This window comes from Mugil cephalus, chromosome 16 (assembly GCF_022458985.1).
Source record: "Mugil cephalus isolate CIBA_MC_2020 chromosome 16, CIBA_Mcephalus_1.1, whole genome shotgun sequence".
NCBI lineage: Eukaryota > Metazoa > Chordata > Actinopteri > Mugiliformes > Mugilidae > Mugil > Mugil cephalus.
In genome coordinates this window covers 18,546,885-18,563,985 of record NC_061785.1, presented here as the reverse complement: position 1 = coordinate 18,563,985, position 17,101 = coordinate 18,546,885, and the positions used below count along the sequence as shown (strand labels likewise).

General features: G+C 41.6%; 2 protein-coding genes across 2 annotated transcripts; one reads left to right on the top strand and one right to left on the bottom strand.

The window, feature by feature from the left end:
• Positions 1–189: 189 nt before the first annotated feature.
• rhot2 (ras homolog family member T2) lies at positions 190–9,167 on the top strand. The gene is made up of 19 exons (XM_047609652.1): positions 190–396; positions 1,114–1,172; positions 1,537–1,618; positions 1,835–1,878; positions 2,128–2,181; positions 2,294–2,346; positions 2,625–2,733; positions 2,882–2,983; positions 3,132–3,230; positions 3,322–3,430; positions 3,537–3,657; positions 3,780–3,864; positions 4,008–4,153; positions 4,285–4,385; positions 5,760–5,890; positions 5,987–6,061; positions 6,149–6,271; positions 7,473–7,675; positions 7,836–9,167. Exons 1-19 carry the CDS (start codon positions 360–362, stop codon positions 7,951–7,953), a joined length of 1,851 nt encoding a protein of 616 aa, XP_047465608.1. The 5' UTR covers positions 190–359; the 3' UTR covers positions 7,954–9,167.
• Positions 9,168–10,351: 1,184 nt separating this feature from the next.
• LOC125022741 (histone H1.0-B) lies at positions 10,352–11,726 on the bottom strand. The gene has a single exon (XM_047609653.1). The coding sequence runs from the start codon at positions 11,473–11,475 to the stop codon at positions 10,888–10,890; it is 588 nt and encodes a 195-aa protein (XP_047465609.1). The 5' UTR covers positions 11,476–11,726; the 3' UTR covers positions 10,352–10,887.
• Positions 11,727–17,101: the final 5,375 nt, after the last annotated feature.

Genomic DNA, 17,101 nt, shown 5'->3' with positions numbered 1-17,101 from the left:
CCAAGTAGTGCAATTTCAAATAATGCGCCTTCTCAACTTCAAATCAACTTTCCTTGTTGGATTTAAGTTTCTACGTTTGGTGAATTAAATTCTTGCTGTGATGCTCCTCAATAACAAAAGGGAAATTCTGAATTGGTGGGCGAGCTCTGCTGTGAACGCGCAGAGCGCGGGCACAGGGTGCACGTGTCCCGCCGAGGAAACCGATTCCGACACAAGACCGGAAGGATATAGTTTCACCTTGGGTGCATATCGGAGACAGTTGAGAGGCACACGTTTGCTTTTAGCTAGAAATTTGTCATTCAAATGATAGATAAATGTCCGTGTAGTTCCGCGGCGCGTCTAACTAAGAGAGAGGCAACATGAAGCAAGACGTGAGGATACTTTTACTGGGGGAACGTAAGTCATGCAGGCTGGCAGCTGACCACTAGTTAGCTAAACATTAGCATCTGACCGTAGCCTACTAACTTGTAACTTAACGTTACCTCACCCACATACCACCTACTCCTGGTGGTATGTGGGTGAACTGCCTTTACTGATGTATCTGCAGGAACTGTGTCAAACCGGATGAAAATGTGAATGTTATGCGAGATGGCGTCTTTTCAGATATTAATTTCCGCCGTAGTTTCACTGTAAAGTTGTAACGGTCCATCTGACGCTAGTTGTTAACTGCCGTTAGGTAATAGCCGTCTAGGAATAAAAGTAATCATGTTTATGTTTTCAACCGACTAAAAAAAGCCACAGTCCTTTGTACATGTACGTATTTTGGCTGTGCGTAGTGGTTATTTTAAAAGTTTTCACACATTGGCATGACATTAGCTCACCTGACGTGACTCATAAGCCGAGTAACGTCAAACAGTCCTGATAACAAGCTACCAAGCTACGATAAGCTTTAATGGCCCAACGCTGTCTTCAAAACAAACGTTTTGTATCATATGAGCCGTAAACAGATATTTAATTTAACAACGCCTCTTAAAACTACTAAAAAATCACACTAATTAATCCATTTCAGTGGGTTTGTGAGTGATAACCTAAAGAGTAGCCAGCCAGCTAATTACCTGTACAGTAAGTGCTAACATGTCATTGAGACTGTCTGTCTGTCGTTTTCTCCAACAGCCAAGGTGGGGAAGACATCCCTCATCATGTCTCTGGTTGGAGAGGAGTTCCCAGAAGATGTAAGTGTAAACACAACCACACAACACTACTGTGTACCCCGTAGTTGTGCAGTAGCCATATACAGCTACATGTTGGCTAGCAGACTAAATCTAAATTAAAGTAATGCCTCTTTGTGGAGATCAATAAACCAGATGTAGTTCGGTTAATGGTTTTGCTCTGTGTTACACGTGAATGACCATCTAGTTGAATTACCACCTTTCTTACACTGTTTCAACCTAAACATTAACAAAGGACATTTGAGCAGCCATGAAGGGGTTTTGGTGGAGGATGTGTGGTATAGTTAAACGAATATTGGTTGATAAGGACATCTGTAGACTAAAGGATTGAAAATTCATATGGTGTGTGTTGTGCCATGTCTAACAGGTTCCCCCCAGAGCTGAGGAGATCACCATCCCTGCTGACGTGACTCCAGAGAAAGTGCCCACACATATAGTGGACTACTCAGGTAACATTACCTGAAAACGTGAAGCAGCCTAGCTATTTGTTTTTCATCAGTTTAGAGAGCTTTGATCAGTCTAACCGCTTGTTGGAGATTAAGATATAATCAGCAGAATTCATTGTGTGTGTGTATGTTCAGTTTGTTGAAGAAACAAAAAATATGTGTGGGTCTGATGTGGGTATGACTTTAAGATTTGTTTATGTTTGTTCTTAACCCAAATAGAAAAAGAACAGAGTGATGAAGTCCTGAGAGATGAGATCATCAAGGTAAATACACCACACGGCACAAATGAACATACTGAACATCATTCTTTTTACTGACAGAATAGCATCTTTGGAAATTATAAAAGTTACAAAAACAAACGGACAATAAAATGCTTAAAAAAAGGCTTAAAGTGAGCTGGAATAAAACTATGTTAAATTTGACCATAAATACTAAGTACATTTTTCCTTTAATTAGTAAAGTGTGTTGTAGTCTGATTTTGGTGTACAGTTCTGACTTTTTCCAACCCTCAGGCTAATGTGGTGTGTGTAGTGTATGACGTCACCAATGAGGACACAATAGACAAGGTAGTACCCTGCTACTGTTTTTTTTTATATATAATGTAATACTTTAAGAACATTTTGTGTACTTAGGATAACAAATCACAATGATGACACATGCTGCTTTTTTTTTTTTCAGATCAAAACCAAATGGATACCTTTAGTAAATGGAGACGCAGAGAAAGGAAACAAGTATGTATCAGCTGTTGATGGGTGTGTTTTGACTGGGTCCACCTTGTCTGTTGGACTTTGCACACCTTACCTGTGTTTGCATGTGATGTTAGCAATGTTGTAATCTGGGGACTCGCACCTTTTCTGACATTTCATTGTCATATTCTGTCCAATGTTTAAGAGCATCGGGTTATTTCTATCCCATCATTTTTTTTTTCTTTTACTGCACAGTCCCATTTTATGATGTCTGTGTAAACAAGCCATGGTACTGATAATTCTGTGTACATTGGTTGTCCCAGGGTTCCCATCATCCTCGTGGGTAACAAATCTGATCTGCGCAGTGGGAGTTCAATGGAAACCATTCTTCCCATCATGAACCAGTTCTCTGAGATTGAGACGTGTGTTGAGGTAAGGCTCAACTATATCGCAGGCTTGGACTACAAATCTGGGTGCCTGGTCTCACACAAATATTTACACTTGCACACTTTATCTAGGCTTTAGTTTGTGAAGATAATTGTATCTGAAATGTTCTTTGTGTGTTTTTTCTTTTTACCAGTGTTCTGCAAAGAACCTAAAAAACATATCAGAGCTGTTCTACTATGCACAGAAGGCCGTCCTTCACCCGACAGCTCCACTTTATGATCCTGAGGACAAACAGGTCAGTCATTTTTGGAAGTAGAACAGTGGCCCTATCTGTCCTATCTGTCTCAGTCCATTTATGTACACACAGCACATATTATAATTATGTGCATACAGTCCATGAATGACTTAATAACCTACAATAAATTCTGCTGATTTGTCTTCAGCTTAAACCATCATGTGTTCGAGCCCTGAGCAGAATATTCTACATTTCCGACCAGGACAACGACCGTATTCTCAGTGATGCTGAACTCAACTGCTTTCAGGTGCCGGTTAAAATCACTCCGCATGTTTTCTCAGCTACTTATTACAAAGAAAGCGTATTCCTCACTATAAAACAAACAATTGTTCATGTAGAAATCTTGTTTCGGGAATCCACTGGCACCTCAAGCCTTAGAAGACGTGAAGACTGTGGTCTGGAAAAACACCAGTGATGGCGTACAGGACAATGGCCTGACCCTAAATGGTAAAAAAAAAAAAAAAAATCATGAATGAGAACATGTAACTTTAAACCCTGTTGTTAGAAGGCCACATTCAGCTAATGGACGAGTATCACATCTCTTCTTTTTCAGGTTTCTTGTTCCTTAATACATTATTCATCCAGAGGGGCCGGCATGAAACTACATGGACTATCCTCAGGAAGTTTGGTTATGACGACAACCTTGAGCTGACGGATGATTACCTCTATCCTGAGTATGTGTATCAACTCCCCTCTGTCAGTCCAGATGCTGATCCCTCTCCGTGACATTTTCACATATATCTGTGTCAGTAGTTAGTTAGTTATCATAATATTGGATTTGTTTTTCTGGTGACAGACTTCGGGTTCCTGTTGGCTGCACCACAGAGCTCAATCATTTAGGCCACAAGTTTCTCCAGCGGTTGTTTGACAAGTATGATGAAGTGAGTAGTAATCTTGGCTGCCTGAGTTACAGTGTCACACTGGAGTGTAATATGTATATGTATGTAAATGTAATGTTAATGCAATCTCCTTGTTCAATCTTAGATTTCCTGGTTTTGAATAAATGTTCTGTATTCTCCTTTAGGATAAGGACTCTGCTCTGTCACCAACAGAGCTCAGGAACCTGTTTTGTGTGTGTCCTTACATGCCATGGGGTGCAGACGTCTACGTGACAGTCCCAACCACAGACGAGGGCTACATATCTAATCATGGCTACCTCTGTCAGTGGACGTAAGTAACTTACTAAACTGTTGAACATTTCGGGCAGTGGCAAGCACGCTTCAGGTTTTTGTTTTATCGCACTTACTGGTAGTTCACCGTGTGCACTTTTCAAAGCTTGCTCATATGCCCTTCACATGCAGGCTTTCTGCGTACCTTGACATCCACCGTTGCCTGGAGCACCTAGGATACCTAGGCTACCCTATCATCACTGAACAGGAGTCACAGACCGCAGCTATCACAGGTGTGTGTGATTAACTTTACTGACAGTCTTCACACATGTATGTCAGAGAGGTTGAGATGTTTGTACTGTTGAAAAGGGGAACGCAGATGCTTAAATCCCAGTCTCATAGTTAAGCACTATAGGAGGATTACTAGTCTTAATCCTGTAGAAGGTTAATATACTTGTGATTAGTTAATTAATGGTTAGTTCACGTGAAGTTGGGAGTTTTTGAGTTGCATGTATCAGCACATTTAACTACGCGTGATCTGGAACGGAGTTCACTCTCCACACATGCATGAAGCTGTTGGTATCAATGTGAGCATTAATAAAAAGGATATTGAATACTCATTAAATTAGTGGTTCACCACTAAGCTAATATAAGGAGATGTAACTTGATAGAAGTGCGCAGAGAAACAAGAAGGCTTCCGCCATACTCGCATATTTTTGTCCTGATTGAAATATTAACTGTGTAATGAATTGGCACATTATCGCATAGATCATATTCCTCTGCCCTTGATAACTTCCGTTACTACCTGAGTAATTTTAATTTAGTGTCACAGCGTGCAGTTTGAATGATATAGATGAGTCAAGTCTGACTATAGAGGGACCTGTTGAGTGTGTGCGTCATTCGAGTGTGTAGTACAGGGTTTTAACTCTATTTTTTCATCTTTCTAGTAATTTTATTTACTTGCCTGATTTAGTTTGATGCCATCTGGCTTAATCTGTTCTCCACAAACTTCCCTGGCGCACACTATGATTACAAAATGTGTTGTTTACATGAATTATGTTGTGAACACGTGAGTTGTACTTTGTTAAAATCCCTTCAGTGACCACTAGAGGACTCTTGATGTAAGACCTAAGTTATAATTAAATACCATAAGTGTGGGTTACTGATTATCTGACGACTAAAACGCCTTGATGGGGAGATGAGAAAGAGATGTTTACACCCTGGGTTTGGTTATTGCTTTTATTTGTTATCTGTTTTTTGATTGAAGAGATCTTATGTGCAGCTGCAAACCGTCAAAGAGTAATTGGACAACATATGTTGTCAACAGACTAGTCTGAAGTGTTTGATGATCGAGAAAAGCCAAACAGGGATAAAACACAACCAGAGAGAACTATTTTCTTTGTTACAACCATGAGTAAGAACAGAAACAGCCGCTGCTGCAGGAAAAACATCTGAAGCCTTTCTAAAGCTGCAGTGGAAGTTGCACCTGTAATTCAAGACTATTAATAATATTGTCTGGAAAATTAAGGAAATCAGTTTTTCCCAACATTGCCCTGCGAGCAGTGAATCTTGCCGCTAAGCGGGTGATGTTCTACTTGACTTGAGTGGCTGGAAGGTGTGTTTGTGAACTGGGTTTATGTTTTGTGTTCTTTTTTTAATGTGTGCAGTGACACGAGAGAAAGAGGTGGACCTTGAAAAACGCCAAACACAGCGGTCAGTGTTTCTCTGCAAGGTGATTGGACCGCGAGGGACGGGCAAGACAGCCTTTCTCCAGGCGTTCGTGGGCCGCAGCGTTTCGGTACGACACCATCAGCTAGTCTGGAGCTGTAAATAGCATATGTTGCATTATTAAACTGTGATAATAAACATCTAATTATTTTTTTTTCTTTTACAGGGAAATTCCAGCAGTGCCTTTTCCCCTTATGTGATAAATACTGTCCAAGTCAGCAACCAGGAGAAGTACCTGATCGTAAGTAGCCCCATGTTGTTCCTAATGCTGAGCCTTAACCTCTGACACCGGCTAAAGCCTGAGCTTCTTCTTCTCCTCTCTGTGCAGCTCAATGAGGTGGACGTAGAGACAGAGTTCCTGAAAGCATCAGATGCCTCCTGTGATGTCGCTTGTCTCATGTACGACTCCAGTGACCCCCATTCCTTCGACTATTGTGCCAGCATATACAAGGTCAGTCGCAAAATAGGCTACTGGAGCATTAAGCAGATAAATTTCCATCTATTATCCTTTTTTATTTGTGAGATCATTTTGTGTCTCATGTACTTTATTTTCTGCTGGTGTTTGCATACAGCCAGCGTGGTTAATGATCCAGTAATGTGGCCATCTCTAGCATTTACATATATAATTACTAAAAGCAAATTTAGAAATATTGTTAGGTTAGATAATTCATTATTTTAAATAGAACGACAGGGGAAGGAGACATAACTATTACTTTACTGATGTGATCTATTGAGTCAATTGAGGCACAGGAGGAGAAAGACTGCCTCCAGCTCCACCAAGCCATCTGCTTGGAAAGATACTCAACTTAGGTAAAGTGTTTGAGAGTTGCCTGCTACTTATGACTTTACTTCTGGAGTTAAAAGGTAATGTTTTGGGGCTTCAGCTGCAGATATCTGGGTAACTGACAGCAAGGCCAAGTTTACCTGTTCGGAGCGTCACTCGTTATTTACCGTTTGACTCGCTCTATAATAGAATTTACACTCGGTTACCTGTTTAAAACCAACCGATAATGTGGTGTTTACAAGACAAAAGTGACATGTTTGTTTCCTTGCCGACAGAGATGGTATTATGCCTGTCCAAACATGCTTTGGTATTTGAGTCTGCTTCTCGGTTAACTGAAGAGGTTTAGAGATACAGACATTTGTATCACTTGTGAAATTTTGGTGAAAGTTTCAGTCACTATTGTTGAAAGGGAAGCAGGAAAGAAAACTAAAATTAGCTTTACTACAAAAAAAAGCCACAGTTCTGTCTAGCCTTTGTGAAGAGCCAGCAAGGCAGACGAGTGTACAAGTATAACTGGCTCACACCGACACAGGCTGCATGTTTACGCATCCAGGTCCCGTTTGCTAAAGACCCTTAAAGTTTCTGATACCACAATCCTGTCCTTCGCTTAGTCTCCATATGCTGTGAGATGAATGGACATCATCGGTACAAGTGATCACAATATACATTTCAAATATTCACAATCTCAAGATTTATCAAGACATTTAACCTCTTCACTTAAATATGTTTCTAAATGTGATATTTATTCTGTTCATGGTGTCTCCAACATTATAGTTACTGTATGTGTTACATGACAACAGTTCTCCACATTACATTAGGCTTCTCTCTCAGCTAAACTTTTCACTCTTTATTCCGTTTCCTTATTTAGCAACACTACATGGAGAGCGACATCCCATGTGTGTTAGTGGCCTCCAAGGTGGACCTTGTGGAAGTCAAGCAGTTCCATGGGATGGCTCCAGCAGAGTTCTGTTATAAACACCGACTTCCTCCACCGCTGCCCTTCTCCAGCACGTTCCTCGACTCCACCAGCAAGAATATCTACACCAAGCTCGCCTGGGCAGCAATGTACCCGTACGTTTGAGTTGGCCAATCTTGTGCACTTGATTAAAATCAGGCTTTATGTTTCTAAAAACATGCAAAATATAAAGAGAAAAGTATTGAAATCGTTAATATAAATTTCTGTTGTTTAAATATTTAGTTTATCTGACCCTTTTTTCCTCTCCTTCTCCAGACACCTGAATGGTTCAGACATGAGCAACACATCATTCTGGCTGAGAGTGACTTTGGGCTCGGCTGTGGTCGCAGTTTTGGGTTTCGCCATCTACAGAGCTGTTACCAGACTGAAATGACCAACAACTGGCTGTGTTTTTCTCAACCCAATTCTCCATCCATCACGACCAAACATCAAAGACTAAATCCAGCACCGCCCCGGTCTGAGCCACGCAGAGTCCTCGACATCTTTCCTTTCACAGTGAAGGCTGTGAGGAAACGTTCCATATCTGACATTCTCAGTTTCTGACCTCTTCCCTATGAAGACACTTCATCACAACCATCCAGAGGCAATCGTATTATTCCCCACGCTGTCCAGATTTATCTGCCTTATATTGTCTAACCAGGCTAAGTAGAGGTTAGCCTGTCTGTGCTTGATATACAAAGAAATGCTACTATCAGTGTCCCAAATGGTGCTTTATCAGGGTGGAAATGCAGGAAGATGGTAGTGTCAATTTCTCATCATTATTTTAGATGAGTGTTAATGGTGAGAGTATATATACACACATATATATACACACATACATATACATACACATGCAGTGTAATAGAAAAATGCCAAACTGACTAAATAACCAAAGGGAAACACTGGAAGTATTTAAACAAAGACGACATTTAAACAAAAACTCCAACATTTCTCCTTTTCACCAAGGCTCCACAGGTACGATATGGCCGTACGGGTTTTGCCAAATGACTCTGGAAAGAATGAGTAGCCGTAGCATGTTACCGGGCATACCATTTTGCCTGGCAATAAATCTGTATTTAGCTTGAATCTTATTGTTAATGTTTTAGCAGAATGTCATCCATTGAAATGCTGTGGCAGTGAGGGATTACTTGCTGTGCATGAAGTAAATTAGCTTTTATCTCGAGGATGGTGGTTTGCCATTTGCATCTGCAAGAGAGAAATGTTCGCCAGGCACAACTTTAAAATTATGACATGTAAAAGAAAACGTGGTCAAACTCTTCTCTGCTTCTGCTCCGTTTCTCTCTGTCCTGTTCACACTGAAATGGAAATTATTTTAATTCAGACTGAAATAGATTGGTAATTTCTGCTTTTTCTATCTGCATACACCCGACACTGTGCATACACTGACTGTGTTAAAACAATCTACCATTGCGCTGTGTTTTCCCAACATGAGTGGGTCATGGCAATGTCTGTTGCAGGACACTTTTCTGGGACTTTTAAAAGATACTGTTTTCTTACTGAAAGTGAGCTGATTTAGATGCTTAATAAAAGACCAGACCAGACTGGGTGGCGACTCCTGCCCAAAAGGCGGAACTGGTGTCTATGAAAGATGGTGTCACTACTCTTAATGTCTTTGACCTTTTTTATTGATAATTAGTGTTTTGTTTGTAGTGTTTATACATGTGTATTAATCCTCAGCCATTAACCCTCGTTCTATTTTAATCTCTCATTTATTTTAATCTCTTGTGTGTGTGTTGTTGTGAGGAAGCTTTAAGCTTTTTTTTAAAAAAAAAAAAATACTATGGTAATAAGGCCATATGGTCACAAAACCATATGTCTTTCAAAGTGGATACTTGTTCGACTGAAATCTGCTTTTTTTCCCCATATGTTTTTCCAATTACTGCCATTAACGCGTAGAGTAGCTCTCAAGATCATGCCTTGGTGTTTCTGGGTGAGACACTGATCCAGCTAGGGGCTATTTAACAAGGTCAGTTTGATGATCATACACATTTCTATAAAAAAAACAATGATGAATATCAGAATTTAGAACTTAATTTATATGTAATCTGGACTTCCATCGTAAAGTTGACCAGTCTGTGCTGCTGCTGCTTTCCTGTAGGTCCAAGCTGCATGTTTCTGCAAACCACCACAAGATGGCGCTGTTGGTCGTCAGGGGAGAAGCAGGACATCAGCGATGGGTGTGTCCTCACGATGATCTGCGGCCACTCAGAGGTAGATGGCAGGATTTTGAATATAGTTTCATGTGTTCTAACCATGGTGCGATGGAATTAAACCGGTTTATCAGAATGCAAAACAAATTCCTAGTAATGTAGTCACCTGACCCCGATCGCCTGTTTAAGCTGCTTTGTTTCTATACACTTTTGTAGTATAATAATCTTTTACATGAGTTTATGTTTGTCAAAAAGCCCTGCTTTCCCTCATGGTAATTGGGAAATGCGTTAAAAGATAACTCACAATGCGGGGTTGCAGTTAATGATGTAACTTTATATTGCTTTACACTTTTGTCTTTGGTGGGGTTTTGTTGTGACTGTCTTACACTTTCCCATAAGTGTCACTTTATTTGGAAACCCCTCTTTGACAGAAAACCATCTATCTCACTGAAGCTTCCTTATATAGACTTTGTCGTCTACCTCCTGATACACAATAGCTGTTATTTCTAACTCCACTGATCATTTACCAGATTACTTAAAACCTTAGTTGTTATTCCGTGTACTTCTTCATCCACTTCATTGCGCATGCATAAAATCAGTGCAATAATGTGAAAGACACAGTTTAGTAGAAGATGACAAAGGTTTATTGGACTGCAGTGTAAATAGTCTTTCAAAGAGACCGAACACAGTGGGATGTTTGTATATTACGAGTCTTCTGAACATGAGAAAATATACAGAATGGAGGCTGAATGACAACTATAGAGCCTTTAGGAAAATCTTGCTGACGCCTGCTGCCTGTGGTCTGTACATTGTGAAGGCTCAACAATGCTCACCATTGAAACATTTGTATTTTCACTATAGAACCCGTGCACTAACAATAACTGTTCATTAGTTAAAATGTATATACACGTTTTCCCTTTTCAGCAAGATCCCAGTCTAGTCTATATATGTATCCAAGGACCACCAGACAGAAACGATAACAGTATTATTAACGTAATAAAAATGCTCACAATTATTTCTACAGCTTCTCTGGGCTATAGTGCAATGGAGGAAACACTACTGGTAAAAACGGCATAAGTTTGCATGAGACCTTACAAAAATAATACATATACGAAAAAACATTTCCATAAGTATTTACAGTCTCTGATAGTGTCCTTTTACTTCTTTTTCGCTGTTTTGGCTGCCTTTTTGGGAGCCTTAGCCTTGGGCTTGGCTGCCTTCTTTACTGGTTTTGCCTTAGGCTTGGCTGCCTTGGGTTTCTTAGCTGGTGCCTTTTTGGCTTTCGCCGGCGTCGCCTTTTTCACCACCTTTTTCACTTTCTTTGCAGCTGCTTTCTTGGGCTTCTCCGGCGTCTTGGGCACCTTCTTGGGTTTGGCCGCCTTCTTGGGTTTTGAGGGCTTCGCTGCCTTCTTTGGTTTGGGTGACGCGGCCGCCTTGACCGGCTTTTTGGAGTCCTCTGGTTTGGTCAACCTGAAGGATCCGGACGCGCCGATGCCTTTGGTGTGGCGCAGCATCCCGGATGCCACCAGCCTCTTCAGGGCCATTTTGATCTGTACATCGGCGTTGTCGCCCACCTTAAAGTTCTTCCTCACGTACTTTTGAATGGACTGACGGGACGCTCCGCTCCGGCTGGCGTCGTGAATGATGGCCGCTTTTATCATGTCCGAGTACTTTGGATGAGAGGCAGCCTTCTTGGGCTTTGATGCCTTCTTGGCTTTGGCTGGAGCTGCCGACGTTTCTGCCATGGTGACTTTGTTTTGAGTTGACAAAAAAGTCCTGGAGGTGTAATTTCACCCGGCTCGGGAAAAAAAAAACAAAAACAGGAACGTCAAGAAAAGGCACAAAAATATACGCGCGGTCAGAAATGAAAGGTCGTCCCCAAAGTCCAGATATTAAACTGTGTCACACTTTTTTTTCCCCCGTAAAAAAACAGTTATGATAATGATCCACGCAAAGTGACGCGACTCCACAGCGCTTCTCTTAAGTGTCTTATTCCACAGGCGCTCCAGTGAGCCTATGAAGCCTATCTGCGGACGTGATTGAGAACAGCAACTGCCAGCAGCTGATCTAGCGGACTCCATGGAACTGGCGCCGTCCCGTTTGTGTTTCTTCGTCCTCCAACTCTCGTCAAATATAAAAACCACGGATGGGTACCGATCCACAAAACACCACGGGCTCGTAGCAGAGACATTGGGCTTCACGGCGACACACTTGTGCCGCCTCCCCCGCGCCGGGGAACAACTTTTATTCCAGGAAAACCCGCTGGAAGTAACGCGTGCCGTGAACAATTTTGCACAATTCGCATTAAATTGACCCAAACAGACGGAACCTGGGCCGAAGCCGATCAATGCATATCGAAATTGAATCTTTGCCCAAGCCGATGCACGCCGTTCGATCAGCGCAGGAGTCCGTTTTTCCTTTTAATACATCGATACATTTTCCCAACTAACACAGTCCGGCCATTGACTTTGAGTGACGTGGTCGAGATTATTTACTGTTAAACCTCCTATAAATTAAATGTCACAATGTCTAAGTCGCAGGTGATATTCGGGACGGTAATATGGGTTTATTTGGGTTGTGGTGGGGTGGATAGGTTTGCTGGCTTCGCCTGTTTTGGGGCAGAATTGGTTATAACTGTCACTATGGCAGTCTCCACTCGAGCTCCATTGTCAGGAAAGTTGCCAACACCTCCAAAGATTAGGGATTTTGATAGCGGGTCATAAAACTGATCACAGTGATTCTGACAGGGGTCAAAGCCAAGTGGCCGCTGCGTGACCAGGTGTGAGTCCAGCGGCAAGGGGGGCTGCAGCCGAAAGCAAAGTCCTTCAATATAGGGCGCAGTGATGGCTTTCTTTTGTTTGGGAACTGGCGCATCAGAGCACAGCCAATAACAGGTTTGACATTTGGTTCCACCTCATCATTATGAGGGTCTGGATGCTCAGCGCAGATCAACAAAGCCACCCCTAATAACAAACTTTAAAATAATTCTGTGTTATTTAAAAAAAAAATAAAAATAATAATATCACCTCTGATGTCCCTCCCTGCAACGCCATTTTGATTCCAATGTGAAAGTCACAGTCACTGGAGTAGTGTTTGCCCCCGACTTTTATGGTGGGGTTATATGACTTACTCGAGACTTTTTATCATTTTTATTTTAAAAAATAGACAAATCTTTTGTCCTCCTACACATCCCTGTGCAAAACAATGCCGGACAACCAGGCTGCTCGTCAGAGAGGAGGACCTCCAGTGCAGACTGCTGCAGCACTGCTCAGTTTAAAGCAGTCAAGTGTCCACTGTTTTTAGATTACACTAATACTTAATTACTATTATATCTCACCTGTCTGTGTTATGCATCAGAGCTATGCTATACATTGTGTACACTGACTGAACAATAGCAGTAATCAAAATACGTCTCGTAATATGTGTCTCTCTATTTGTCCATCTTCACAGGTGCTGATGAGTGCGTGTGTTTTCTGTGTTGTGTTTAGTGACAAGACGCTGAGTGAGTTGGTGAGCAAGGAGGGACTGAATGAGTGAAAGCATGGCAGAGGGGTGGGGAGGGGGTGATGATGGAGTGAACGGGTGAGGAGTTTTTTTTTTCTTTCATGTGGCATCGCCGAGCGCGTGAGGGGAGGGAGTGGATGAAAGGATGAGTTGGTGAATGGGTGACTGTGTGCGGGAGGGTCCGTATCAAAACTATAGCACAAGTGCAAAAAGGGAGGGAGCAATCCAAGGCGAGCTGGGGGTGACTGAATGATACCAAATATTTAAATGGCGCAACAGAATTTAGAGGAAATAAAAGAGGGAAGAATGTGGGCTGAATATACATTGTGCTGCTCACAGGGCCGCGCCGAGTGTTTAAATACTCAGTAATTATTCCATAAGATCATGAACAGCATGCCCATTGTCTGCTGCTGCTGTTCGGGCCATGGCAGGGACGGCTTTTCTGCGTCGCCTTGTGTAGGTATTTGGTATTTGGTGCGTTGTTTTTGTCAGCGATTGTCCGGCGTGCTGTGTTATTGTCTTTGGCCGCCTGTGCCCCGTTTTGGAAGCGGTGCTGAATAGCAGCAGCCAAACACGGACTTCTCCTCGGGTTAGACCACTCCCTTCGTCCGCCGACAGAGGGACGTCCTCTACGCTGACTGGACCTCCCGAGCCCTGCTCAGCGCACAACAACAAAGTGATTATCAGCATGGAGCTGGAAGACCAGGATGTCTTTTATTAGGACCGCCTGCAGCGCAGTCCTGTTTCATAGGCGGCTGCTAATTGGGCACAATTTATCATCATCCAATGATTGATCTGCTGTGTTATTTATTTATTTATTTATTTATTTATTTATTTGAGGATTGTCTTTGTCCTGGTAACATGGCTCAAAAGATTAGGTGATCGACAGAAAATTTAACTGGAAGCTATTTTGATTAATTGATTAATCGAACTATTTTATGATTTCAGTTGCTACACTGTCAGAATAACAACAAAGTAATTCCTTTCATGGTGGCACATTGGGGTCTCGGTTGTATTTTTAATTACTTTCCGATATTTCGATCAAGTAATGACGTAATGATTTTTTATTATGGATAGTAGTAGTATTGTTATAGGTATGATATCATATCATTGTCTATTATAATAGTATTAATAATTTAATGTGCATTTAATAATGATAAATGATTATTATTATTATTACTATGTGGGTATTTTGGACACTGAAGTAATAATAATTATTACAATTATTACAATACAATTATTATTATTATCATCATTATTATAAAAATACCATAATGATATCATTTTTATTATACCACTACAAAAATATCTCTCTTGCTATTTTGGCGTATGTCTGTGGCGTAGATATATTCAGCTTACATAATACTTAACCCACCGCTGATTTATTGGTCACAGGTTGAGACGGAGCTGAGTGGGAGTTCTATTACATATGGAGTCAGAGAAGACGGCTACACCATAGTGTCGAGTGTATTTTAGCAGCGCTCCTCTAAATTTATCTGATGCCAGTTTGTAATTTTAGCTGCCCAAAAGCTACTCAAGTCCTGTCCTGCCTCTGGATGCCCAAAGCATTCTGGGTAACTACCGCCTCGCTTGTGCAGGCCCCGGTGTGTGCCGCCTATCAATGATTTGGATCAGTAGTCAAAGGGTCCACAACTACCCCAGGCACGTGATCACATTGTTGTACATGAAACGCCTCATTCTGAGTCGCTTTGACTGTCGTTTACTCTGGCTTTAAAGGTTAGATAAGGTTAAATTAAATCAGGTTTTTATGGTAAGAAAATAGACCTGGAGACGGAGTTCAGGTGAGAATTTCCTTTATCTTTGTGATATGTTTATAAAAGGTTTGTTGTCATCAAGTAGCATCTATACTTATTATTCTTTTTTTAAAGCGAGGACCATCCAGCACTCAAACATGTCAGTAGGACAGGGCAAGGACACTAACAATAGAATATGTAGTAGAAAGTTCACAGTGCTTTATCGTGAAATCAGGCACAAAACATAGTTGTTTCGTGTCACAAATCAATAGGATAGCAGGCAGTGTTCCTCTACATATACTGCATGACAACATCATCTTCATGTGGCGCGATATGACATTAGCTCACTAGTTCTCTAGCAGAGGCGTGAATGTGACCAAGATAAATGCAGAAAAATGTATTTAAGTCTGGTGTCATTTATCACCACAAGTACATTTGAACGGCCTTTTAATAGTTTAGGAACCGCACTTCTCTTTGTTCAAGGTAGAATATAATAATTGAACTTTTTCAGTTCTCCAATGTATAAATGTGAAATTTGAGCTTCACGGGACGAAACTGTGCGTGAGTCACTTAAGTGGACATTAAGTGGACACAGTGGCTCATGGTTGAATGAAATGACCTGACAGGCAGAAGAGCACGAGTGTTGAGGATGTACGAAAGAAACAAGGAAAAATGTCTGTATGGTCTACGCTTACACCGATCAGGCTTAACATTATGACCACCTTCATAATATTGTGCACGTCTCCCTTGTGCCTCCTGAACAGTTGTGACTCATCAGAGAATGGACATGGGTCGTCTGAGGGTGTCCTGTGGTGTCTGGTAACAGAACGTAGTAGTGGGGGCCTTTGGGTCCTGTGGGTGGAGGGGAGGGGCCTCTGTGGATTATCTCACAGATACTTGATCAGTTTGGGATCTACTGAATTTGAAGGCCAGGTCAACACCTTGTGCTGTTCTTCGTGTTTTTTTTTTTTTTGTTGTTGTTGTTATTTTTTTCTTTGTGGGGATGACTGCTGCCATCAAGGGAGTGTCATTGCTGTGGGGTGGGGGTGCCTGGTCTTATGCACCATGTGGGAGGTGCATGTCTTAGTAACATCAACATGTCAGTGGTCATAATGTAATGCTTGATTGGTGTATATTGTGCTTTTGCACCTTAGTGGCATATAAAGCGTTTCAGTGTTTCTCATTTACACACCAGTGGCTGTGATTCAGCCGCTGGCCAGACAGTTTAAGGAGGAAGTCAATCAAGCAATCAGACTTTATTTGTAATGTGCTTTTCATACAAAAAGTAGCACAAAGTGCTGTATACAGTAATCCCACCTGTACCCCCATCAGCCCCCTCCCACCCCACTCCTCCAACACAGACACACACACATGCACAGACAGACGCACAACTTAAAAATTCATTATTTAGAACAAATCAAAACAATATTCATTACAACAGGAGCAGCAGTATATCCTGACTGCATAGGACTACTCTCCATAACGGAGCCGTTGTTAACAATCATAACAAGACTTAATGATTATACTGTAACCTCAGTGGGTTCGCCACAACATGAAACTCCCACGATGGGCCTCCGTAAGAGAAGGACCAGAAAAAAAAGAAGCTGGCAGACCTCTGCGGTGCCGTTCTTTGGCTCGGCGAAAAAAAAAGAAATCAACCTCTATCAAAATTATGGGTTGACAAAGTATGGAGAAAAAATTGAGCGGCTCATGACCCAAAGCTTAACACCTCATCTGTCAAACATGGCGGCGCGAAGGAAGTGGAGCGCTGACGCGTATTGATGGTTTCACCGCTAACTGAAGCAGCGAGATGAATGCAGAGGTGTTCTTTGGGCGCAGCCAAATCAGATAAATCTATCAGGACTCCTCGGGCGACATTTAATCATTCTGCACTAAATATACGGCAAACAAAGAACTTTTGAGCGTGAGGAGGTGGAAAATGTCAGTTTGCCTGAGCTGCATTCCAGTTTGCTGCAGACTGGATTAAAGAAAGAGTCTCAACAAAATAAACCTAGACAGTTTATTCTTGAGCCACATGCAGGACTTTATGTCTTCTTCGTCGTTAAACACGATCTAAAGTCACAGCCATGACATGACATAGAGTGAGAATGCA